This window comes from Scyliorhinus canicula, chromosome 20, assembly GCF_902713615.1.
Source record: "Scyliorhinus canicula chromosome 20, sScyCan1.1, whole genome shotgun sequence".
Taxonomy (NCBI): domain Eukaryota; kingdom Metazoa; phylum Chordata; class Chondrichthyes; order Carcharhiniformes; family Scyliorhinidae; genus Scyliorhinus; species Scyliorhinus canicula.
Window position 1 is genome coordinate 3812407 of NC_052165.1, and position 26670 is coordinate 3839076.

General features: G+C 44.7%; 1 protein-coding gene across 1 annotated transcript in view; it reads left to right on the forward strand.

Annotated features, from left to right (window-relative positions):
• Window positions 1–26670, forward strand: part of lrp6 (low density lipoprotein receptor-related protein 6) — a 233531-nt gene that overhangs the window by 134045 nt on the left and 72816 nt on the right. Inside the window, exons 3-4 of the mRNA XM_038780256.1 lie at window positions 20337–20533; window positions 24876–25007. Coding sequence (XP_038636184.1) covers window positions 20337–20533; window positions 24876–25007 — 329 coding nt within the window. The remainder of the gene's footprint in view (window positions 1–20336; window positions 20534–24875; window positions 25008–26670) is intronic.

Here is a 26670-nt window from a genome sequence, read left to right on the forward strand (position 1 = left end):
AACTATAGGCCAGTGAGCCTTACTTCTGTTGTGGGCAAAGTCTTGGAACGATTTATAAGAGATAGGATGTATAATCATCTGGAAAGGAATAATTTGATTAGAGATAGTCAACATGGTTTTGTGAAGGGTAGGTTGTGCCTGACAAACCTTATTGAGTTCTTTGAGAAGGTGGCCAAACAGGTAGGCAAGGGTAAATCAGTTGATGTGGTGTATATGGATTTCAGTAAAGCGTTTGATAAGGTTCCCCATGGTAGGCTATTGCAGAAAATACGGAGACATGGGATTCAGGGTGATTTAGCAGTTTGGATCAGAAATTGGCTAGCTGGAAGAAGACAAAGGGTGGTGGTTGATGGGAAATGTTCAGACTGGAGTCCAGTTACTAGTGGTGTACCACAAGGATCTGTTTTGGGGCCACTGCTGTTTGTCATTTTTATAAAAGACCTGGAGGAGGGCGTTGAAGGATGGGTGAGTAAAATTTGCAGATGACACTAAAGTCGGTGGAGTTGTGGACAGTGCGGAAGGATGTTGCAAGTTACAGAGGGACACAGATAAGCTGCAGAGCTGGGCTGAGATTTCTTGTACAATTTCTTATACAAATCATTGCATAATGCTGCTTTTAAAGATGCCAATAAATACATTTTCGATTTCTGTGCAGAAATATACAAGAAATCTCAATAACCGAGAAATGTGGCTGGGGAACCATTGTACCTACAATTTGTGACAGCTGTACTTGTGCATTGTGGGACAGACTTGAGTCAATAAGCAGCAAAGGATGTCAGCGAAGGTTTCACAGAATTGGTGTAAAAGATGAGAAAATTAAGGTACAGCATTAAAACAGATATAAACCAATTGGGCCCAAACCATAATCTATGAAAATAGCATTGCAGCATTGTTTTGGTGCAAGTTTTTAAAGGCAACTCTGCATCATGTGGTTTTACATCAGACTGATGTTAGTCCTCTTCCAAATGCACTATCGAAGAAAGCAGTCTTCTCTGGCTTCAAATGTGGATTGCACATGAGCTGCTTTATTTCTCCCTCTGAAGCAACCCACAGCTTGTTGATTGGGGTGTGGGGAGGGAACTGATACAGTTGTGACGGGCTGTGTGCGTCGATACACAAAACACAGATGCACATTAGGATTCAATTGGAATATTTCCAGGACTGGAACTATTTCTGAGTGCTAAACCGCACACTGTGTGCTGCAGCTGGCCTTTTGATACCTGCTGCACCTTTATTTTTGTTTCAGCAATATTTCATTCAGAAGCCCATGTTTCAGTTTTAGTGAGTTTTTAAGCCAGAACTACTTTTTAATGTGTATATGTCAAGATAGCTGTTTGTGGAGTCCATTGATCTCTGCATGATGATAATCTTTATTAGTGTCACAAGTAGGCTTGTATTAACACCGCAATGAAGTTACTGTGAAAAGCCCCTAGTCGCCACATTCCGGCGCCTGTTCGGGTACACAGAGGGACAATTCAGAATGTCCAAATTACCTAACAAACATGTCTTTGGGACTTGTGGGACGAAACAAGAGCACCCAGAGGAAACCCACGCAGACACGGGGAGAATGTGCAGACTCCAACGGACAGTGACCCAGAGCCGGGAATCGAACCTGGGACCCTGGAGCTGTGAAGGATTGCTGGACTGTGGAGGGAAATCGGTCAAGGCTTTCGTTCCATTTGACTTCTGGAAAACGTGCAGATGACAATGCAATTGGAGCCAACTGTGAAGCCATCAATATTTAAATATTTTGACTTAAGAAGGTACCCAAGATGAACAGTGACTGAGCGCATGATCCCACTGCACCCAACGTAACTGTTCTTCACGATCTGAAGAATTTGGCACCTTTTGTATTCCGAGCAGGTACCAGAATACTGAGAAATGGGGAAACAATTGTACACAAGCAGATGTTTAGAAGTTAGAATTACAGCTTGTGCTTTGGCTTTGGATGTTCGGGGTAGATACGTGGGTCAATAAAGTAAACATTACATTGCTGGCCTATCAGTTCCCACCGCTTATACTGGGTGGGCGCATTAGCTTTAATACCGTGATTTTCTTACTAAAATAAATGAAACGTATGTTAAAAGCAAAATTGTGGACTTTTCCTGTGTCCCCATCTCTGAATAATTTAGGTTCTCCCAGTTACTCCCTTTGTGCAGGGTCTGCATGCTGCAATCTATCTGAGATTTCAATAAATGTTGCACATCATTGACAGAAAGCTAATCAGTTGAGAAGCATTAGTAACGACTGATTGCAGCTTGTGAACATTAAAAGAACCAAGGACTTACAGTTCTACAGGCCCAATATAGCTGGGCATTAGAAGCGGTGCATTTGTAATTGTCGTCAGCGGTGATTTCAGATGACCAGTGCCATTTGCCTGGTGTAGGTGGGCACCCTTGATATATGTGGATGATGTTCGTGATGGGAATTGTCCTCCAACAATCCTGTTGGCCGAAGGGTTAATACCATCTTGTTTTCCTAACCCGGCTACCTCAGGAAATAAATGTGATATAAATTTCAGGCACTCTATAATGCTCGCATAGATTGGTTTAGACGTCACTCCAGTTGAAGAACTAAAGATGTTTTTTTATTCCTTCTTCCTCCTTCTCCCCCCCCCCCCCCCCCCCCCCCCCCCCCCCCACCCAACCCAACATACCCACACAGTTTTAATTGTTTCACCACAATGGTTGTTGATAAAATGACCCTTCTACACCCCTGTAATATAGCTTTCTCCTTGTGCCACATGGGAGAATTTTCCAGCTTCATTTTTAGTGTAAGCCAACATAATTAAAAGAAACCAGCGTATGTACCCCGGTTCCTAGTTCCTGGAGAATATTTTAGTGAAATGCATTCATCCTCTGACATGGTGGGGCCATGCCAGTCAAATTTGCAGCTTCTCTCCTGTGACCATTGCATGAAGCAGATGATGTGGTTTAGTGGAGGCAGCTTATCAATTATATTTTGGTTTGTTCCCTGAAGCGATAACCCTTATTAATAAGTCAGGATGTGGGTTGATACAAGCAGATTTGCTACCTTTTCCCTGAAGAAACATCTGTGTTAATAAGCCGAGCTGAGAGTTATTCTGGGAGTCTGCCTGCCTGAATTCTTTCACTTTGTGCAGAATTATTTTGCCAAACGTCACTGCAGAATATCCATCAAAACCAGACGCAGCCTGAATGTGCCGAGCAGGGTTGCTTTGAAATTGAATATAAATGTGAATGAATCTATCCAGAGTTTCTTCCCCTTTGCCGTTTTATTTTGGGAGACTACATTTATTTAGAGCTCGCAGGAAAATGGAGCATAAAACAGGAAAACTTGCAGTTACAGCAGTTAAGTGGGAATTGAACTTTAATGCAGATGTGAGGTGATTTGTTAGGAAATATAGAAAAAACACCCAGTCTGTTTAAAAAAAAAAGTAACAATGAGATGGAAGAACAAAGGGCCCTACGGAAACAGGTGAACAAATCATCAAAGTTACAGGTCAGCAAAACCATTAAAAATGTTAACAACACTCTGTGATTTATTTCTAAGAATATAGAATTCAAAAGTATTAAGTTACATTAAACTTGTAGAGCAGCCTGAGATACAAGGTCTCAAAACTATAAAAAAAGGAGGTAGAAACACTGGGGAAAAGTGCAAAAAAGATCTACAGGAATTGAGAGGATGCAGCTGTTGGGAACAGTTGTGGGGGGGGGAGGGAATTTGAGAGACCCGATAGCGGGCCTTAATGAGGTGGACAGGGTAGATAAGGAGAGAATGTTGTTACGTAATTATTAATTAGATAGATCTTTGATTAACAATTGTTATGGGGGACAGAGAAGAAGGTGAAGCTGAGGCAGAGCATATTACGGGGCTGAATGACTGACTCATTTGTTTGTATGTTCAAATATAATGTTTCTACTTGTAGGGTCATAATGCAAGATAGATGACAAATCCAACATAGTCATTAAACGATAGCACAGAAGGGAGAGCAGGGTGGCATTTGGTCTGTCAAACCCACGCCAGCTCTCTGCAAGAGCAGTTTAGCTGGTCCTACTCCTGCTAGTTGCCTGTAGCTCTGCAAATGTCCCTGCAGGTGCTTATCTAATTCCTTTTTGCGGTCCATGATTGAATTTGGCCCCACCATCCTTTCAGGCAGGGCATAGTGGTACAGTGGTTAGCACTGTTGCCTCACGACGTCAGGGACCCGGGTTCAATCCCGGCCTCGGAATGTCTGTGCGGAGTCCGCACGTTCTCCCCGTGTCTGCGTGGGTTTCCTCCGGGTGCTCCGGTTTCCTCCCACAGTCCAAAGATGTACAGGGTAGGTGGATTGGCCATGCTAAATTGCCCTTGTTGCCCAATGGTTGGGTTATTGGGGCTACGGGTTAATGGGGATAGTGCAGGAGATTGGGCCCAGGTAGGGTGTTCTTTCAGAGGGTCGGTGCACATTCGATGGGCCAATGAGCTTTCTTCTGCGCTGTAGGGATTCTGGGAGTCCATTGTGTAAATAATGTTTACCTCAAACTGCCATTGGCAAATGAACCAATCACCTTAAGTGTTCCTTCTGCCAATGGGAACAGTTTCTTTCTATCTGCTCTGCCCAGACCCTTTTTGATTTTGGCCACTCCTACCAAGTATTCACCATGGATTAGAACCCCAGTTTCTCCCTCATCTCTGGAACCATTCTTCTAAATCTTTTCAGCACCTTCTCTCAAACCTTCATATCTTTGCTAAAGTGAGGCGCGCACAACTGGTCACTGCTCCAATTGTGGCTGAATTTGAGTTTTATGAAAGCTCCTTGTAACTTCCTTGCTTTTATACTCTTATGCTTTTATCTATAAAGCCTGGGATCCCATATGCCTTGATAGCCACTTTCTCAACCTGCCCTGCCACCCTCCGTGGTCTGTACACAGAGTCTTTTTGTTCCTGCATTGTACTAGTTGGTTTATATTGCCTTTCCGAGTGCCTCCCACTAAAATGTATCAAAGTACACTTCTCTGCATTGAATGTTATTTGCCACATGTCTGCTCATCCCACCAGTCTGACTAAATGTCTTCTTGAAGACTATCACTAGTCTCCTCACAGTTCACAGTATTTCCAAGTTTTGTGTCTCGTGTAATTTTCAACATTTTGCTCTTGTAGACCCAAGTTTAAGTAAGGGAAATGAGAATTATTTTTACTGAGTGGTTAGAATGTGAAAACCTCTATGACAGGAAGTGATCGCGGTAATGGCTTGGTTACTTTCAAAGGGAAACTAGACGAGTGCATGGGAGAAAGATACGCTGAGTTGAGGCAGATAATATTGAAGAGACTTGTGTGGAATTTCAGCAACAACAGACATCGCGCGACAATCGCCAGGCAGGAATGTCCCCTTCCAGTCGGGGAACATTTCAGCAGTCAAGGGCATTCAGCCTCTGATCTTCGGGTAAGCGTTCTCCAAGGCAGCCTTCAGGACGCGCGGCAACGCAGAATCGCCGAGCAGAAACTTATAGCCAAGTTCCGCACACATGAGTACGGCCTCAACCGGGACCTTGGTTCATGTGGCATTACATTCGTCCCCCACCAAATGGCCTGGGCTTTGCGAAATCCTACCAACTGTCCTGGCTTGAGACAATTCACACCTCTTTAAACTGAGATTATCCCTCTCTCCAGTTGCTCCTTCTGGACCTGTAAAGACTTAATTACCTGCAAAGACTCGCATTCAAAGTATCGTTTTGCATCTTTGACTTTGTCTATATATATATATGTTTCTGGAATCCACCTCTTCATTCGCCTGAGGAAGGAGCAGTGCTCCGAAAGCTAGTGTTTGAAACAAACCTGTTGGACTTTAACCTGGTGTTGTAAGACTTCTTATTGTACTTCATTATTCTTGACAGTCAGTCAGCTGGAAACAGTATCTGTTGTTCATTTACAGATCCATGACTAAACTGATTTATCATTTGTTTTATTAATTATACAAATGGTTTTATCAGATATCAATTTGTTTATTTAAAAATACACATAACTCCTAGGGCTGCACGGTAGCATGGTGGTTAGCATAAATGCCTCACAGCTCCAGGGTCCCAGGTTCGATTCCCGGCTGGGTCACTGTCTGTGTGGAGTCTGCACGTCCTCCCCGTGTGTGCGTGGGTTTTCTCCGGGTGCTCCGGTTTCCTCCCACAGTCCAAAGATGTGCGGGTTAGGTGGATTGGCCATGCTAAATTGCCCGTAGTGTCCTAAAAAAAGTAAGGTTAAGGGGGAGGGGGGGGGGGGTTGTTGGGTTACTGGTATAGGGTGGATACGTGGGTTTGAGTAGGGTGATCATTGCTCGGCACAACATCGAGGGCCGAAGGGCCTGTTCTGTGCTGTACTGTTTTATGTTCTATGTTCAAGCCATATAATTCACTCCTATGTAACTGCATCCCAGCCTTTCTTCTTTTAAAATGTAGAGTGCCCAATTATTATTTTTCCAATTAAGGGGCAATTTAGCCGTGGCCAATCCACCTACCCTGCACATCTTTTGGGTTGTGGGAGTGGGACCCACGCAGACACAGGGAGAATGTGCAAACTCCACACGGGCAGTGACCCAGGGCCGGGATCGAATCTGGGACCTCAGCGACGTGAGGCAGCATTGCTAACCACTACGCTGCCCAGTCCCAGCCATACTAATGGGACATGCTTTCTATTCTTTGAATATCCACTATACAACTTTGAAGTCGCCCTTAGTTAAGTCATGTTTCATCCAAGCTGGAAATATTTTTTTCAATTTAGAAATTGTCAATTTTTCCTCCCTCATTCACTCCTGATGTAATTGTATTAAATAACCGTTTATCTGGTAATATGGCTGAGCTTGGTTGCTCACTGTATTAGTAGCAAAGGTGCAATTTTGTCCTAATACTCAGTAACATAATGTTGGTACACTCATTGAGGTCTACAAAATCATGAGGGGTATAGACAGGGTGGATAGCAAGAAGCTTTTTCCCCAGAGTGGGGGACTCAATTACTAGGGGTCACGAGTTCAAGGTGAGAGGGGAAAAGTTTAAGGGAGATATGCATGGAAAGTTCTTTACGCAGAGGGTGGTGGGTGCCTGGAACGCATTGCCGGCGGAGGTGGTAGAGGCGGGCACAATAGCGTCATTTAAGATGTATCTAGACAGGTACATGAATGGGCAGGGAGCAGAGGGATACAGATCCTGAGAAAATAAGCGACATTTTAGATAGAGGATCTGGATCGGCGCAGGCTTGGAGGGCCGAAGGGCCTGTTCCCGTGCTGAAAGTTTTCTTTGTTCTCTTTGTTCACTAAACGGCGGTCCAATGCCACAGTTTTGTTTTGGGGATTTACAAAAAGAGGGAGGGGTATTTTGGCGAAATTGTGACAAATTATATTGGCAAAGAACCATCTTTGATTTTAATGTCAAGCACTGTTGAGTGAGGTGGGATTATTGAGTGTTCTCCGTCAATCTACCTCTTGCTTTTCAACATCGTCGCATTGTTTTTTGGAGAAAGTAAAAGTCGTTTTGGTACTCTGCTGAAAAAGACAATTTATTGCTAAGCCTGCTTTAATATTTTGTGTGCTGGCCGTTATTACATTGGATATTTAAGGATTATTTTAACTGAGAAGAAGTCCCAATTGTACAGAACAGCATGATTTCATTAGCTGTGCTGAATGAGAATGGGTGGGCAATTATATGTTAAATGCAGTACTGGGAAAGTAGGGGGTGCTAATCCTTTTTTCCTGTATAATTGGGTGGGTTGTGCCTCATGTAAAGTACTTTTCAAGCTGTCTTTTATTTATATTGAAACTATTTTGCATGCAACTATTACAGTCAATTAGGAGAGAGATAATATGGTCTATTATGTAAAGGCAGCGACTTACGTAGTTCAGAGTATCTTCTGAAAGTTGCAGAACAGCTTGAAGTGATAGTACCAGTTCTGTTCATTTTGTTGCGTAAATGTGAAATTGAAGATTGACACTCGAGTGTGAAGTGTACAACAATTGGGCAAAATAGTTTTTTGAGCCTGGGCTTTCACCAAGTATAAAAAGTGTAACCCCGTACTTGTGTACGGACTGGGGTCTGATGCTGGCTGGATTGATTAGCTAACCAGATGTGCACTGAGCTTTTGTCCGTTCTCAGCCTTTTCTTGTATCTTGCTCATTTTCTCTCCCTTTATCTCGTCTTGATGGCACTAACTTGTAACAACTGCATCCCTGTATGGGCATAAATCGTTGAAGGCGGCAGAAAGGTGGAAAGATAATAAAGCATAAAATATTCTGGGACTTATTAAAAGGGGCAGAGAGAAAGAGAGCAAGGAGGTTATGCTGAACTTATACAAGACTCTAGTTGGACTTCAGCTGGAACAGTTCTTTTTTTAATTAAGGGGCAATTTAGCGTGGCCAATCCACCTACCCTGAACATCTTTGGGTTGTGGGGGGTGAGACCCACGCAGACACGGGGAGAATGTGCAAACTCCACACGGACAGTGAACTGGGGCCAGGATCGAACCAGAGACCTCGGTGCCGTCCATTGTATACAGTTCTGGTGCCACATTATAAAACCAGAAGAAATAGGAACAGGAGGAGGCAGTTCGGCCCCTCGGGCCTTCGCCGCCATTCAATAGGATCATGGTGATCCGGCATTGCTCCCGTTCACCTTCCTGCCATTTCCATGTAACCCTTGATTCCTTTGTTGATTAAGAATCTCTCTATCTCAACGTTAAATATACACAAGTACTCTTCCCCCACAGCTCTCTGTGGCAAGGGGTTCCATGGACTCACAACCCTGTGAGAGAAGAAATTTCTCCTCATCTTAGTCTTAAATTGATACCCCTTTATTCTGAGACTGCTCTCTGGTCCGAGACTCTCCCATGAAGGGAAACATCCTCTCAGCATTTACCTTGTCAAGCTCCTTATGAATCCAATGTGTTTCAATGAGGTCGCGTCTCATTCTTCTAAATTTCAATCAGTAGAATCTTAGCCTTTGCCGATAAGACAATTGCTCTATACCAGCGATCATCAGAGTGAACCTTTGCTGAAGCGTCTCCAATAAAATAATATATTTCCTTCAATAAGGGGACCAAAACTGATCACAGTTCTCCAGATGTGGTCTCACCAATTCCTTGTACAGTTGCAGCAAGACTTAGAACATAGAACAGTACAGCACAGAACAGGCCCTTCGGCCCTCAATGTTGTGCCGAGCCATGATCACACTACACAAACCCACGTATCCACCCTATACCCGTAACCCAACAACCCCCCCCTTAACCTTACTTTTATTAGGACACTACGGGCAATTTAGCATGGCCAATCCACCTAACCTGCACATCTTTGGACTTCCCTACTCTTATACTCCAACCCACTTGAAATAAGGGCCAACATTCCATTAGCCTTCCTGATTACCTGCTGCCCCTGTGCTAGCTTTCTGTGTTTCGTGCACAAGTCCCACCAAGTCCCTTTGCAGCTTTCTGCAGTTTTTCTCCATTTAAATAATACTCTCCTCTTTTGTTCCCCCTTCAGGATTGAACAACTTCACATTTTCCCACATTATACTCCATCTGCAAACTTTTTGCCCACTTACTGAACCTATCAATATCTCTTTGCAAACTGTTTGTATCCCTCTCGCAACTTGCCTTTCTACCTATTTCCACCTTGGATGTGAATGCATTGGGGAGAGTCAAGAAGAGGTTTACAAGAATGGTTCCCAGGATGAAGTGATGAGGATTGATCGGAGAGGTTGGGACAGTTTTCCTTGGAGTGAAGAAGACTAAAAGAAGATTTTAAAAATAAATTTTCCTAATTAAGGGGCAATTTAGCATGGCCAGTCCACCCGACCTGCACATTTTGGGTTGTGGGGGTGAGACCCACACAGTCACGGGGAGACACAGTCTGAGGATTCAGGGTAAACCATTTCGTACAGAGGCATTATTTCATCCCAAAGAGTGGTGAGCCTGTGGAATTCATTACCACAGGAAGTAGTTGTTGCTAAAACATTGAATATATTCAAGAGGCGACTAGCACTTGGGGAGAATGGGATCAAAGGCTATGGGGAGAAAGCAGGTTAGGCTATTGAGTTGGATGATCAGCCATGATCGTGATGAATGGCGGAGCAGGCTCGAAGGGCCAAAAGGCGGCCTCCTGCTCCTATCTTCTATGTATCCATGAATGTGCAAACTCCACGCGGATAGTGTCCCAGAGTCGGGATCGAACCCGGGCACAGCGCTGTGAGGCAGCAGTGTGCCACCCTGGCTGAGGGGAGATTTGACAGATATTCTAAATCATGAGGAAACTGGACAGAGTAGATAGGGACAAGTTGTTCCCACTCGTGAAAGGGTCAAGAACAAATGGGCACAGATTTAAAGTGATTTGCAAAATAATCAAATGTGATGTGAGGAAACAAAACCTTTTCACGCACGAGTGGTTAGGGCCCGGAATGCACTGCCTGGAAGTGTGGTGGAGGCAGGCTCAATCGAGGCCTTCAAACCATGAAAAATAATTTAATTGGTTATTCATATAATCCTGAGTAAAATGTCTGTCGTGTTTGCGTACGTAATTGTCACTTCATTTAAACGGAATTAATTTTATGTGAAACACTGATGTTTAGAGAATGCCACGGTAAGTCACTATATGAATCCAATTCATGTACTGTTAAACATTTGACTTGAGATGTATCAAAATGGGTAGCAATTATAAACCAACTTGTGCAGCTTATACATGACTGAGCAGCATGTCGCAGCAAAGATCGTTTACCATTGATTACCATGCGGAGGGGGAGGGTGGAATTGTGGAACTGTGTGATCTGAGAGAAGCAGCTGAGCCTATACGGTGCATTTATCCACTGAGCCATCAACAGATCAACCATCTTTGAAACGATATGTAGGGGACCCCATCCTTACACCTCCGCTGATACCACTGGCTGCCTGCTGAAGAGTCTATAAGCGTGTCCTGTGATGGCAGGATTGTGCTTTGATATTTCCCTCGATAATGTGCCTGACCTTAGAACCTGGTGCAGCCGTGTTGGAATCTGCCATCCTCTGCTGTGCTTCAAAAAAAAAATCTGTAAACTCTTTTTTTCTGCTCCCTTTGCTGGAATCCATTGTCATGCATTTCCCAATATGACTTTTGAAGCAATGGCAAGGGCACTCATGTGTAAATTTATGACTCTAAGCCAGGGGTGGGCAAACTTTTCCGTGCAAGGGCCACATTCACTGAAATTCACAATTTTAAAGGGCCGCATAGTATATTAATTAATAGTCCCGGTTGTAACCAATTAGCGCTTCCCCCGGCGGCATCCTGCCTTTAGCCCTCTTTTTCTCAACTTTTCAAAAATGGCGCTTCACCCGGTTATGATTCTGGGCGCCTCATATAGAACATAGAACAGTACAGCACAGAACAGGCCCTTCGGCCCTCAATGTTGTGCCGAGCAATGATCACCCTACTCAAGTCAACGTATCCACCCTATACCCGTAATCCAACAGCCTTCTCCCCCCCCCCCCCCCCCCCCCCCCCCATTAACTGTATAAAAAAATATATTAAATTTTTTTTACATTTTTTTAAAATGACTTGATCTTGGTGGGCCGCATAAAGACCTTTGGCGGGCCGCATGCGGCCGTAGTTTGCCCACCCCTGCTCTAAGCTGTTAAAAATCACTTGGCTTCAGTTGAAATTACCCTTCCCTTGCCTTCTGACGTGATTGCATTTTGAGGTATTGTATGTATGGGGGCTCGAGACAACACACTGGTGACTTCCAGTAACAACAAAGGCAATTTAGTAACAGTTGGCAAAGGCAACTGTATACAGGCACAGAGCACTGGAGGTCTGGACACTCCAGGTGCGGGGTCCACACCACCCCAGCTCCCAGGAAGCCGCACTTTCTCTATTGCTCGGGGTTTGCACATTCCTGCATGATTGGTCTCGAGCTGGTCACATGGCTTGCAAAGCCCACCCCTTTAAAGGGGCCATGCTACCGCATCCCTCCTCCCTCAAGTCCCACATTAAATCTTACACTAAGTTATACACAAAAATAATTGCAAGGGACATAGGGGAAAGGGTTTATCACGGAGTCAGTCTGTTCGGGGGCCTTCAAGTCCTCGCGGACTCCTTAGCCCCCCCCCCTCCCTCCCCTCAGCCGGCTCCACCGACTCCGAGGTAGTCTTGTTGTCTGCAGAAGGCGACGATCCAGGAGGTTCCGCCTCCTTTGTCGAGCTGCTCCCCGCTGGACGGCTGACTCTGAAATTCCTCATTCCCTCCACTCTGGAACTGCCGCAGGAACACTGGCGGCATTAGTCGGACCCCCATCTGTTCCAGAACGGGGGTGACCATACCCCGGCTCCTGGGGTAGTCAACATGCTTCCACACAGTCCTGTCACTGACATTTACCACATACAATACGAGTCCAGATTGGGACACGATCTGGCCGGCTAACCAGATGTGGACCTGAGGTGAAATTCCAGATTATAACCAGGTCACCCACCTGGAACGATATTTCACACTTTTGTGAAGTATGTTGATTTTTCTGGGATGCCTGACGTGCCTCTACCCTCCCGGCCAAATTGGGAAATATTAAGTCGACACAAGTTCTGATGCGACAGCCCATAGGCAGTTAATCGGGCGTGACCCCGAGGTAGCACGGGGGGGGGGGGGGGTTGTGTTGTCCCTCTGATGGCACAACAACTGGTCTGAATGCTTCCTCGTGGCATTTTGTAAAGTCTGTGCGGCCCTTCCTGCCAGCTGGTTGGATGATGGGTGATATGGGGATGTCCTGGGAATGCCGGATCCCGTTCGTCTGAACAAAGTGTTGGAAATTGTCCCCAGTAAAAAGGGAGCGGGTATCGAACAACGATGGCTTCTGATAGATGTGTTTGGCAGATACCCGGCATATGGCATCCACAGTAGCCACTGAGGTTGTAACTCCCATCTCTTGTATGGGTAGCCATTTGGAATGAGCGTCTGCCAAGACGGGGAACATCCTGCCCAAGAAAGGGCCAGCACAGTCGACATATACTCTGGTCCATGAACGTCATGGCCACTCCCAGGGGTGGTGATGGCTGAGGGAGGTAACAGTGGTTGAGATCAGCAGGGTTTGCATTGCTGTAACACTTCCTCAATAGCTTGCATAGAATCCCTAGAGTGCAGAAGGAGGCCATTCCACCCACCGAGTCTACACTGACATTCCAAAAGAACACCCTATCAGAGTGTCTAGCCCCTCCCTTTCAATTTGGTCGTGATTTAGCTCGGCTTCTGAGAGACTCCTTGAGGCAAAGGCAATTGGCTGTTCTGATCCATCCACCATCTCATGGGATAGAACGCCCCTATCCCGTACGGCAAGGTGTCGCAGGTGAGAGCAATTGGCTTCCCCAGGTAAAGATTAACTGAAAGGTCTGAAGATTGCAGAGCTTGTTTTACCAAGAGGAAAGCTTCCTTTTGCTGTTCCTTCCTTTGCCAACTCTGTTGTTTCCTTAGTAACTGATGTACTGGCACCAAAAACATGGTTTGGTTTGGAATCTGCTGTAATAGTTCACCATTCTCAGGAAGGATTTCAGCTCCGCTACGTTCCTGGGTGCTGGAACCTCCCATATGGCTTTGACTTTTTAGAGAGGGTGTAGTCCTGTGGCATCCACTCAGAACCCCAAGGATGTAGCGTCTGTGGCCTGGAAGGTGCATTTCACCTTCAGCGAGGTGGACTCGCTGCAACTCTGAATCTCTTTAACACCTCTTCCAAACTTCACGGGTGGGATTCTCCCAACGGGATTCTCCCAACGGGAGTCTAAGTGCCGACGCTGGAGTAAAAACCGGATTGTTCTACTCCGGCGCCCATTCCCAGACCTCTATTCTCCCCCCCTCCGGGGGGCTAGCAGGGGCGTTGCATGATTTACAGGGAGGGGGGCCCTCGGTGCAGCGTCAGAGACCCGACTAGCGCATGCGTGGTGGCCGCCCTCCCCCAGGCCGACCCGCACAAAAATGGCGGATGGATCCAGCCGCCCCGGCGGAAGAAAGGAGGCTCGCCGACAGAGAGGCCGGCCCACCGATCGGTGGGTCCCGATCGCGCACCAGGCCACTCCGGAGGGCCTCTCCGGGGTTGGAACACCCCCCCCCCCCTGCCAACAGGACACTCCCGGCCCTTGAAGCCCCAGGTTCCGCCGGCCCGAGGGCAGGTTAGAACGGCGCTGGCGGGGCTGTCATTGTTTCGCCGTCGCTCGGCCCATTCGGGCCGGAGAATCGCCGCTCGCCGTTTGTGGAGATTCTCCGAGCGGCCCGGCGCGATTCGCGCGGCGTTGGTTTTTGGTGGGGGGGGGGGGGAGAATCACGTGCGGGGGTCGGGGCGGCGTGGTGGGATTTGCACGGCGCCCCCGCAATTCTCCCACCCGGCGGAGGTTTGGAGAATCCCGCCCCACATGTTTGTGTGTGTGTGTGATTCCAGTGACTAAAACATCAGATAGTCCATCACTTTTGGGATATGGTGAAGGAGGTTTTCCAAGGTATGCTGGAAAATAGCACAGGTCAGGAAAGGTAGCCTCGTGTACTGAAATAAGGCCCTTTGTGTATTGATGGTGGCGAATCTTTGGGACTCATTGTCTAATTCCAACTGCAGGTTGGTGTGGCTGAGGTCCAGCTTGGGGTAGATGGTTTTGATTCAGGGGATTGGCTACTTTACCAGCCTGGTTAATTGTGAGTTTATACTCCCCACATGTTCCTGATCAGTCTGGCTTCAGCATGGGGGTTGACCACATGGAATATTGCACTGAACAACAACGGACAAAGAAAATTACAGCACAGGAACAGGCCCTTCGGCCCTCCCAGCCTGCGCCGATCCAGATCCTTTATCTAAACCTGTCGCCTATTTTCCAAGGATCTACTTCCCTCTGTTCCCCGCCCGTTCATATATCTGTCTAGATGCATCTTAAATGATGCTACCGTGCCCGCCTCTACCACCTCCGCTGGTAAAGCGTTCCAGGCACCCACCACTCTCTGCGTAAAAAACTTTCCACGCACATCTCCCTTAAACTTTCCCCCTCTCGCCTTGAAATTGTGACCCCTTGTAATTGACACCCCCACTCTTGGAAAAAGCTTGTTGCTATCCACCCTGTCCATACCTCTCATAATTTTGTAGACCTCACTCAGGCCCCCCCTCAACCTCCGTCTTTCCAACGAAAACAATCCGGATCTACTCAACCTTTCTTCATAGCTAGCACCCTCGATACCAGGCAACATCCTGGTGAACCTCCTCTGCACCCTGTCTAAAGCATCCACATCCTTCTGGTAATGTGCCGACCAGAACTGCACGCAGTATTCCAAATGTGGCCTAACCAAAGTCCTACACAACTGTAACATGACCTGCCGACTCTTGTACTCAATACCCCGTCCGATGAAGGCAAGCATGCTGTATGCCTTCTTGACCACTCTATCAACCTGCGTTGCCACCTTCAGGGTACAATGGACCTGAACTCCCAGATCTCTCTGTACATCAATTTTCCCCGGGACTCTTCCATTGACCGTATAGTCCACTCTTGAATTAGATCTTCCAAAATGCATCACCTCGCATTTGCCTGGATTGAACTCCATCTGCCATTTCTCTGCCCAACTCTCCAATCTATCTATATTTTGCCACTATCTGCAACTCTACCAATCTTAGTATCATCTGCAAACTTGCTAATCAGACCACCTATACCTTCCTCCAGATCATTTATGTAGATCACAAACAACAGTGGTCCGAGCACGGATCCCTGTGGAACACCACTAGTCACCTTTCTCCATTTTGAGACACTCCCTTCCACCACTACTCTCTGTCTCCTGTTGCCCAGCCAGTTCTTTAGGTTGGTTTAATGATTTCCAGTTCCTCTAATCGCTTTAGCTCGGCCGCGACCTTTTCAAAGTGTCAGTGGTCTGGTCCCAAAAAAACTGATGTGTCAAGTCTGGATTGACATAGATTTTGGCCTTCGCATCCTTGATCTGCCCTAACTCATTGTGAAGCACATCCTCGTCTCTTCACAGGACGTATTGAAAAACGCTGTTGGAAACTTTAAAGATTTCCAGCCAGTTTAGTTCAATTTTCTGTAACCAGTCCCATCCCATCAGGCTTGGTCCGTGCCCCACCACGGCAATCAAAGGCAGCCGGGCTTATTGTTCTTTGCAAGTTACTGGCGTACAGGTGGTACCAAGAACTTTCAGGGTTTCCCCCGTGTAGGTTAACCACTTGGCCATCGTGCTACCCAAATTCAGCGTCTGAGCCCCTTCTCGAATATAATCAAATGTTGGCTCCCCCACAACCGTAACCAATACCCCGGTATCAACCTCCATCTTCAAGGGTCCTCCATTCACTTGCAGAATTATTTCAATTGGGACTGTCTTATTTAATTTGGCTGGATTCAGATGGTCCATTTCATGCTCCACCTCAGAGCTCTTCTCCAGACGGTTCAGTGGTGTTGTGGATTGTTGCTGCTATTTTCCCTCTCGCATTGACAGGCTCCGCCCCGCGCAGCAACGTGCCTGGATATGGTCTCTTTGGTTCCAACAAAAACAGACAAATCTGTGACAATGGCGAGCTTCCTGAGGGTGGTGTGCCCCACATCAATAGCAATCCACCTCTATCTTGGGCTGACGACCCATTCTTTTCCCAGTTCTCTGACTTCGATCCGGTCCCGGGGACCGTGTCTGGTTCTCTACGGTGCGTGCTGATCTCGCCGCGTGCCTCGTGGCCAAGCAGCCCCACAACTAATTCACTTCCCTGTAGATAAAAGCAAATTACTACGGACACTGGAATCTGAAACAAAAACAAGATGCTGGACAAGCGAAAGCAGAACTAGGGGGCATAGCCTCAAAATAAGGAGAAGTAGATTTAGGACTGAGTTTAGGAGGAACTTCTTCACCCAAAGGCTTGTGAATCTATGGAATTCCTTGCCCAGTGAAGCAGTTGAGGCTCCTTCATTAAATATTTTTAAGATAAAGAAAGTTTTTAGAAGAATAAAGGGATTAAGGGTTATAGTGATCGGGCCGGAAAGTGGAGCTGAGTCCTCAAAAGATCAGCCATGATCTCATTGAATGGCGGAGCAGGCTCGAGGAGCCAGATGGCCGACTCCTGCTCCTAGTTCTTATGTTTCTTAATCTCAGCAGGTCTGACAGCATCTGTGAAGAGAGAAGGGAGCTAACGTTTCGGGTCTGGATGACTCTTTGTCAAAGCTTTGGAGCACAGATATGCCTTTATCAGTGCACTCTGTCATCTGAGCTATTTCGATCACTTTGTCCAATGGGATTTTGGTTGCATCCAAGAGGTTTTTTTTGGGTGCTGAGGTTAATTCCGCACACTATACGGTTACGCAGCATATCGCTGAGCGCTGCACCAAACTCTCAATGCTTGTCCACCTGGCTATAAATGCAGAGGTGGATTCTTCTGTGACCCTAACAGCGGAGTTGAGTTTTTACCACTGTAGGAGGGCCTGGGGTTAAAATGTCCCTTGACCAAAGTGACTAACCGCTCAAAGGTTTTGGAGTCAGGAACTTCCGGGAACGCAAGATTTCTTTCTTCTAAAACCTGTTTATCAGAATTTTTTTCATAATCAATGCAAACCAGAACAAGCAAAATATCACAATGAAATATAAAAGTACAAAAAAAAGAGAAAATCACACAGTTGATTAGCTTAAATATCAAAAATAACCTAAACAGTTAACAACTGACGTTGACTAACTCCTTAGAAAAGGAAATAAATGGTTGCAATCTTCGATAGAACCTCTCCATCGACCACCGATAGTGAACTTGACTTTCTCCAAATGCAGGAATGACAATAAGGTATCCAGCCAAACAGAGGCACAGGGCGTGGGCAACCTCCAATCAAGCAATATTCGCCTCCAAGCTATCAACGAGGCAAAGGCTAATGATCAAACCCGTCACCTCATCGCCAATGTGGGGGCTTGAGACAATACACCGGAGACTTCCAGTAACAGCAAAGGGGGTTTATTAACAGTTAACAACGGCAACTATATACAGACAAAGAGCAACGATTAATATGTCTTGACTCTCCAACCCTGGAGTCCACACTGCCCAGGCCCCTGCTCCCAGGGACACGCACCTTCTCTCTATTGGTTGGCATTCATGCGCTCCCGCGTGATTAGTCCCAAGCCTGTCAGAGGCTGGTTTAGCACAGTGGGCTAAACCGCTGGCTTGTAATGCATAACAAGGCCACCAGCGCGGGTTCAATTCCCGTCCCGACCTCACGGAACAGGAGCCGGAATTTAGTGACTAGGGGCTTTTCACAGTAACTTCATTGAAGCCTACTTGTGACAATAAGCAATTATTATTATTATGTGCAAGGGGCCACGTTACCACAGTACCACAGCCACTCCACCATCCACATTTAACCTGGTATAGAATATGCATTTAGAATTAGAATTAGAATTAGAACAGTACAGCACAGAACAGGCCCTTCAGCCCTCAATGTTGTGCCGAGCAATGATCACCCTACTCAAGCCCACGTATCCACCCTATACCAGTAACCCAACAACCCCCATTAACATTATTTTTTAGGATACTAAGGGCAATTTAGCATGGCCAATCCACCTAACCTGCACATCTTTGGACTGTGGGAGGAAACCGGAGCACCCGGAGCAAACCCACGCACACACGGGGAGGACGTGCAGACTCCGCACAGACAGTGACCCAGGCGGGAATCGAACCGGGGACCCTGGAGCTGTGAAGCATTGATGCTAACCACCATGCTACCGTGCTGCCCTTAATTTCTAGCTTATTAAAATATTTTATTTCTAGCGGCAGAGCAACAGGATGAATGAGGGGGGAAGAAAGAAATGAAAACGTCCATAACTTGGAAGATAACAGTGAGTTTGAGGACACAATAGATACAGAAACCATTCAGCTACAAGAAATGTGAAGTGCAGCAGTTCCCGGAGACGGGAAATTCACAAAACCTTCAGAACAAGAAAGGAGTGCGAAATAAGCCCGCAACCATGACGCTGAAACGTGATGCCGAGCACAGAGTAATATCATCCCACTCGGACTATACTGGAAGATTTTTCCTGAAACATTTGAAAGAAAAGGATTACCCAAAGAAAGCTATTGTGAAACCGAGAAACTGTCAGCTGAAGGTATTGGGGAACAGGGATTTGACAGCTAGGAAAGACACCCCCCCCCCCCCCCCCCCCTCCGCAGAAAGCACACACCAAGGAAAAAGACATTAGCGCCATATTCTATGTCACTAAAATCGATATGACTGATATCCTAGTGGTTAACAGTTGGAAAGAATTACAGCTGACTTCAGTAAACCAGGAAATGAGGGAATCACTGAGGGTTGAAGGTTGTACTTTGGGGGTAGGAGGAGTGGAGTGGGGGGGGGGGGGGGGGGGGAGGGAGAGACCCTCTGGTCAGATGCAAGATGAGATGGGGAACAATACTGTGAATAATGGTTTCTTTGAGGAAAAAAAGTTATCAAAGAGTCTTAGTGTTCATAATTACCTTTAATTATAAAATTCCGTTGCAAACTCCCTTTAGTTTAGAAATTATATCTAAAAAAGTTATAGTTATTACTGTCACAAGTAGGCTTACATTAACACTGCAATGAGGTTACTGTGAAAAGCCCCTAGTCGCCACATTCCGGCTCCTGTTCGGGTACACAGAGGGAGTATTAGTAACAGCTTTAGTAACAGCACATCTTTCGGGACTTGTGGGAGGAAACCGGAGCACCCAGAGGAAAACCCTCGCAGACACAGGGAGAACGTGCAGACTCCGCACAGACAGTGACCCAAGCCGGGAATGGAACCCGGGTCCCTGGAGCTGTGAAGCAACAGTGCTAACCATTGAACTACTGTGAATAATTCAAAAACTTTTATTGCGATAAAGAAAGGGATGTTATTGTCATTCTGGAATATTTTTGGAACTACATTGTTCTAATATCCAGAGTGGCACATCACGCACTACATCACTGTAGCAAAACAACAATGTATCATTCCACCAACATGGTGAATAAATACACTTCACATCAGATCCAGTATTTGTGCCTGTTTCAAACCTCAGGGAACCAAAAGACACATTGCAGCTGAAAGAAAAGTGACCTTCTGGCTTTCTGTTTCCGTGACCTCTAGATCGTGATATCTGAGCTGAAAGTTTGGGAGTGAATTTCTTTCCCCAGCTAACAATCTTGTATAACTATGTATGATGACACGTGTCTGTGAAAAGGCTTTGTAATTTTGTGGCACAGAAATGGTTTAATTGTACTTTTCGTCTTTATACTTTGAAGTTGCCAGACATTTAATTGTAGCAAAACTTTTAAAGGCTGGTAAACAAATTATGATTTCCAGCAGCATTGGTTGAAAGGTACTTCTTGCGTTTTCAGTAGAATTTAGTTGTACTTTTCTTCTAATCTGAATTTTGTTTTGTCAGGCAAGTGGTGGTTGAAGGCTCACTTCCACATCCATTCGCTTTAACGTTGTTTGGAGACACCTTATATTGGACAGACTGGAACACACATTCTATTCACGCATGCAATAAACACAATGGAGAGTTTCGCCGGGAGGTGTACAGCAATATTTTCTCTCCCATGGACATTCATGTCTTTAACCAGCAAAGACAACCCAATGGTAAGATTGTGTTCTTTATTAAGTCGCTATATATTTTTTTTAAAATGTTTTTTGGCCAATTAAAGGGCAATTTAGTGTGGCCAATCCACCTACCTTGCACATCCATGGAGTGAGAACCGCGCAGGCATGGCGAGAATGTGCAAACTCCTCGATATATCTGAATATATGATACATCACATATTGTTTAATGAGTATTTTCCATCCACAATATGACCCAAGCCAAACAATTAAACCCTATAATTGATCAAAGCTTGAGTTTACTCAACAAATAAATGTTACGGCCATAAAGCGGGTACAGCTCCCTCTTGGGGTAATGGTTTCAGCATTTTGTGGTCCAATGCTGATGGCGATCTCTGCAGTTAGTGCATATCCAGTTACATAGTGCCTTAAACTTGTTAAACAATTCCAGGAACCCCTATAGTCCTTGTGGACATGGAGGTAATTGCGATCGGGCTTTTTAGTGGTGAAGAAATACAGACTTGCATTTATATAGCACCTTTCATGAACTCTGGATGGCATAAAGAACTTTACAGCCAGTAAAGTAGTTTTGAAATGTAATCACTGTTGTAGCACAGGAAACATGGAGGTACTGAGTGAGTGGCACGGTGGCCCAGTGGTTAGCTCTGTGCTTCACAGCTCCAGGATCCCAGGTTCGATTCCCGGCTTGGGTCACTGTCAGTGCGGAGTCTGCACGTTCTCCCCGTGTCTGCGTGGGTTTCCTCCGGGTGTTCCAGTTTCCTCCCACAGTCCAAAGATGTGCAGGTTAGGTGGATTGGCCATGCTAAATTGCCCTTAGTGTCCAAAAAAGGTTAGTGGGGTTATGGGGATAGGGAGGAAGTGTGGGCTTAAGTAGGGTGTGCTTTCCAAAGGCCGGTGCAGACTCGATGGGCTCAATGGCCTCCTTCTGCACTGTAAATTCAATGACTCTATGATCTGGCTTATTGCATATGTGTCACCATTCAAACGTAGTGAGACTAGAACCACCTGACAGAAAGACATTGTTGATTGCATACAATGTTTGTTTGTGCTCTACATATTGAGATCGCTTTGTAATAATATTGTCATTGAAATTAGATTATTTTATATTCAAATGCTTAATTTTGATGCAAACAGCCCCTTAACTATCTCACCAATTGTGTTAATAATTTGGAAACCTAACCATTTTAATTAAAGCGCGTGTGTGTGTAAGAGATAGAACTAGAGTATTTCATCATTCATTTTCTTCCATGAAATATGAAGGGCCAAACTTTAAAAGCTGTAAATACTGCCTTTATTGTAGTGATGGTCAGTAATTGGACTAGAGAGACAGACAGATAGATGGCTAATTATCCTGACAATTTCAGAATTCACACTTTCTTTTGAATATCACCATCCTGTGCTGCCTGCTCCTTCTTCCAGTCTGTTAACAGAGCCGGTTTAGCTCAATGGACTGGACGGCTGAGACAGAGGGAGGCCAGCAGCACCAGTTCAATTCCTGTACAGGCTGAGGTTAGTCATGAAGGCCCTGCCTTTTCAACCTTGCCCCTCATCCGAGGTGTGCTGATCCTCGAGGTTAAATCGCCACCAGTCAGCTCTCCCCTTCAAAGGGAAGAGCAGCCTACGGTCATCTGGGACTATTGCAACTTTACTTTTGCCTTTAAACCTGTTGCCAACCTTGTTGAAGCTGTAACAGACTCCACTATCACTTGATCTAAACCATAATGGATTTCCCTAGAGTGGGAATCATTATTTGCATGCACATTCTTTTAGAAAAACTAGGCGTATGGTTTATATGCAAGCTGAATATGAAAATAACGTTAGTTTCTTCAAGATTGTTCTGCGCTGGAAAACCGTCTTGTATTATAACTGAGAAGTAAACCTTCTCTGTAAATATAAATAAATAATCTTTATTGTCACAAGTTGGCTTACATTAACACTAGTGAAGTTACTGAGAAAAGCCCCTAGTCGCCACACTCTGGCGCCTGTTCGGGTACACAGAGAGAGAATTCAGAATTCTCAGCTGGTACGGGAATTGAACCCGAGCTGCTGGCCTTGTTCTGTACCACAAATCAGCTGTCTAGCCCACTGAGCTAAACCAGCCCATTTGGTTTGACAGAATTTTCTGGGGGGGCCGGGAAGTAGAGTTGAGGCCGTGATCAGATCAACCTTGATTATATTTAAATAGTGGAGCAGGCTCAAACAGCCAAATAGTCCACCCCTGCTTCTATTTCTCATGGTCTTAGACTCTGGGTGTAAGACTAATGTTTGCCTGTAACTATCATTCCTCAAATGGAAAGTTTTGTAGGAAATAAAATGTTATGCCATCCGAAATGCTTTGATTAAAAATGCCGAATGTTGATTTGACAAAAGTTATTGTAAAAAAAAAAGGAGACAGCTTAGACCTTAGACAGCTATCGCCTCGTGTCCCAAAAGTATCTAGGTTCCTGAATGGCAGGAGATAAATTGTTAACCTAAAATTCTGATCCCCTGCTGATGCTTGGGTTAAGAAATTTATCTTTCAGAACTGAAAATAACTCATCCATTTCCTGTTTTAGCATTCATGGGAGTGGCTATGTTCAATACTTAATGGATTAAATTAATGTTTCAAATCAATTTTTAAAAATAATGCTGAGAAAATTACTGTTCTTCATATAGCTTGCATTTAATACATGAAAGCACAAGCTTGGGTGTTTCCACATGGTTTTATAAGAACTATACACATGGCCTCAGACCTAATTGGGATATTTCAATGTTATTTCATAAACCTTGATATAATTATAATTCCAATCATTAGTCTCCAAGTATAGTGACTTATACGGTTGCTATTTGGGTTGCACTTTCTCATTGTGTGTTTTACACTGTTCCAGTACATTATCATTTTTGTGGTTGTTGATCTGTAGTGCATAAAGTTTTCACAGGTGTTTTGGATTTTATAAGGTTCAGTTCGCCAAGATCTAGTCTAACTTGATCTGTTTTGTTTTAGCAGCAAATGGCACTAGACACTGGAAATTCTGCCAACCAATCACTTGAAAGTTACAATAAAAAAGGCAAATAGCTCCTTGGAAAAATTGCGGACACAAATTTGTTTGGAGTATTTTGATGGTTTGGGGAATGTCAACTTGTATTGTTGCTAAAGGGACAGACCTGCGTTTGACCCCGCAGTTGGGAGGTTTCGAGCAGAACCCAGGTTCCCCCCTCCCGTCCCCGCGCAGTGAGAAAGGGAAAATTAGATTGAAGTCTCTCTTCCTGGAATGCTATTGCGTGCAGCCTGTTTAAAATGACATTGATGGTGGTCAGAAAACAGACAACAAATGATACATGGCCTAGGGAGGTGAAAAATGAGAAAGGGGGGGGGGGAAATCTTTTGTGTCCAAGACCAAAGGAAAGCTGGTATACCTGAGCTTTGTAGCACAAAGTGGAAAAGAGTCAGATTTCTGCCTATTGCTCATCAAAGTGAGCGTTAGCGAGGGTGAACCCAGAAAATAGATGCAAGTTTTCACCCTGTGCCCAGAATGTTGGGAAATGGAAGGCAGGCCAGCCAAGAATGATTTTGTGAGTTGTAAGCATCGAAAGGCTGGAACCAATTGCTTTTCCAGCAAACTCCATCTTTGCATGAAATGAAAATCGCTTATTGTCACAAGTAGGCTTCAAATGAAGTTAGTGAAAAGCCCCTAGCCGCCACACTCCGCCACCTGTTCGGGGAGGCTGGTACGGGAATTGAACCGTGCTGCTGGCCTGCCTTGGTCTGCTTTCAAAGCCAGCGTTTTAGCCCTGTGCTAAACCAGCCTCTACCATTTGGAATGAGCCAAAAAGAGGGAGAAAATAATGTGTGGGTGAGTGGAGGGAAAGCAGATTTGTAAGAGGTGGTAGAACGTGGTTGTTTGAACTTGGTATCTAGTTTTGTGCTTCAAAATTCAACTATATATGTTTTTCAGACACTGATTTTCACGGTAATTTAAGCACCAGTTTTGTTTCTTTTACCCATCTCCAGCTCTCATTGGGATGAAAATAATTATATTAATTACAGTACATGGACTAAGATGGCTTGTCATAATATTTTGCATCGAAAACGTACTGCATTCAGTGCATTTAACTCTTTGTAGCAAATTACACTCAACACTGCCGTGTGAAACATGCTGAAACCGGTTTAAAATAATGTAATTGATGTGTTTATTTTTAAAACTCTCAGCATCTGCCTAGGTTTTTATTTCTGTAGCATAGTACATCAAGTACATGAGAAGTTACAAAATATAACCGCTAATATACACAAATTCTTTGCATTTAAGCACTAAAACTTATGTTGGTTGAAATTAAAAGTTTAGTGTGTTGAATTAATACTTAACCAACTCTGTTTTTCCAACAGCTACAAACCCCTGTGGAAGCAACAATGGTGGCTGTTCGCACTTGTGCCTGATGTCTCCAATCAAACCATTCTTCCAGTGTGCCTGCCAGACTGGTGTCCAGCTGCTAGAAGATGGGGCAATGTGCAAAGATGGTAATTCACTAAATTTAATTTTAGGGAAGCAAAGTAGTGCCACTGAAATGGCAGAAATTACTGAATTAATTAATGAAACCCTTTCACCGTATGAATAAAGCAAGCACAAAGTTCAGCTTCTAATTTACAGTCACTTTGCCTTATTGTCTTTAGCGTTGATCCACAAGCAGACAAGAGCAAACCAGTGCATCTCATGAGGTTCGCATGGGGTATAGCGAATGCTTTAACAGGGGTTCTGCAGTTCATCTCACTCCTGAAAATAAGGTTCCTATCTCAAGAGGCAATGTTTATTCCATACTGCACCTCATTATGATCTGGAGAATTCTAAACATTGTCTGTTAAACGCTTTAGAGCCTTTAAGATATCACTAGACCATTGGCCATAATGATGATGAAAATATGGAAATTATTCAAATGGATTTCAACTGTGTGATATTTGATAAACTTCTTACCTTTGGTGCTGTAATGTTAAGTTATCTCGTATACTTGATGGGAACAATATTCTACAGAAAAATAATGCTTTGTGTTGGTCGGAGGTTTACGAGCAAGAGAAGTTTCCAAATTTTCACCAGTGAAAACTTAGCTTCCCATATGTTGTCCGTCCAGACTTTAAAAAAAATCTTGTTTCTTGATCTGTCCAGCATTTAGTTAGTTATACTGGGATATTGTGTCGGATCTGTATCCTCCCCGTTTCGAGGTCCCACTGTTGCAGGTTGTGGCCAACAGTGGGGTCCAACAAATTGTTGTTGGTATTAAACCTGCTAAATGTGCACGCAGAGATCTAACCTATCAGCAATTACACAACTTCCCCACTCCAATTGGCATTCTGAACAAAGTACTTAAAAATATATATATTCAAGAAAAGTTAGATTAAAAATGCTTCACATCCCATCTTCTACCAACAAGTAATAATCTCCTTTATCTGGTTATTTGAATGCTGAGTCAGTTGTGCCCCACAAATATTGTGTTTTACTGACTTGAGAGTGTAAAATGGAAACCTTTGTTTTGGGATTCTTCTTGGCAGCATTGATTGATGATCTTTGAAGTAGAAGGTGAGGTGAGCTGACCCTAAGCAAATAACAGCAACTATGGAAACTTGTAGTTTTGAATAGTCAGGATTTACAACTCGGCCATTCTTGTATGTATTCTGACCACCGCGAGGAGAAAGGTGTCTTTTGTTCCGTGGGCCGGTGACTTACACAAGAACAATCCTTCATTCATCTGCACCTTCACTGTTTCATTTTGCCTCCATTTTTAAATTAAATAAGATAGTGCATGTTTGATCATGCGTGGTGCAAGCATTGGCTGTCTGAGATGTCTCTAATAGAGACTGACATGAGCCATTGATGGGACGAGACCAAGCTATTTACATTCCACCGGCAAAAGGCTGTATTCAGAGTGAAATCTGATCAACGAAAACTTACAGTGGTAGAAGGAGTTCTGTCGATATGAAAAAATGGTGCGTTGTTTTTTCATGCCCCCTGAAACTGGGGTAATAAAAACACTGCCAGAGCAAGAAAGAAATAATGTTTCTTGGAGGGAGATTGATTTTTGTGTTGCCAGGGCATGAGAGTCATTGTTCCAACCGCTGTTTGGGTAATAAAAGGAAAGATGTCACAGAAAGCTAATAAATATACAGTTTATCCTGTACAACATTTGCACCA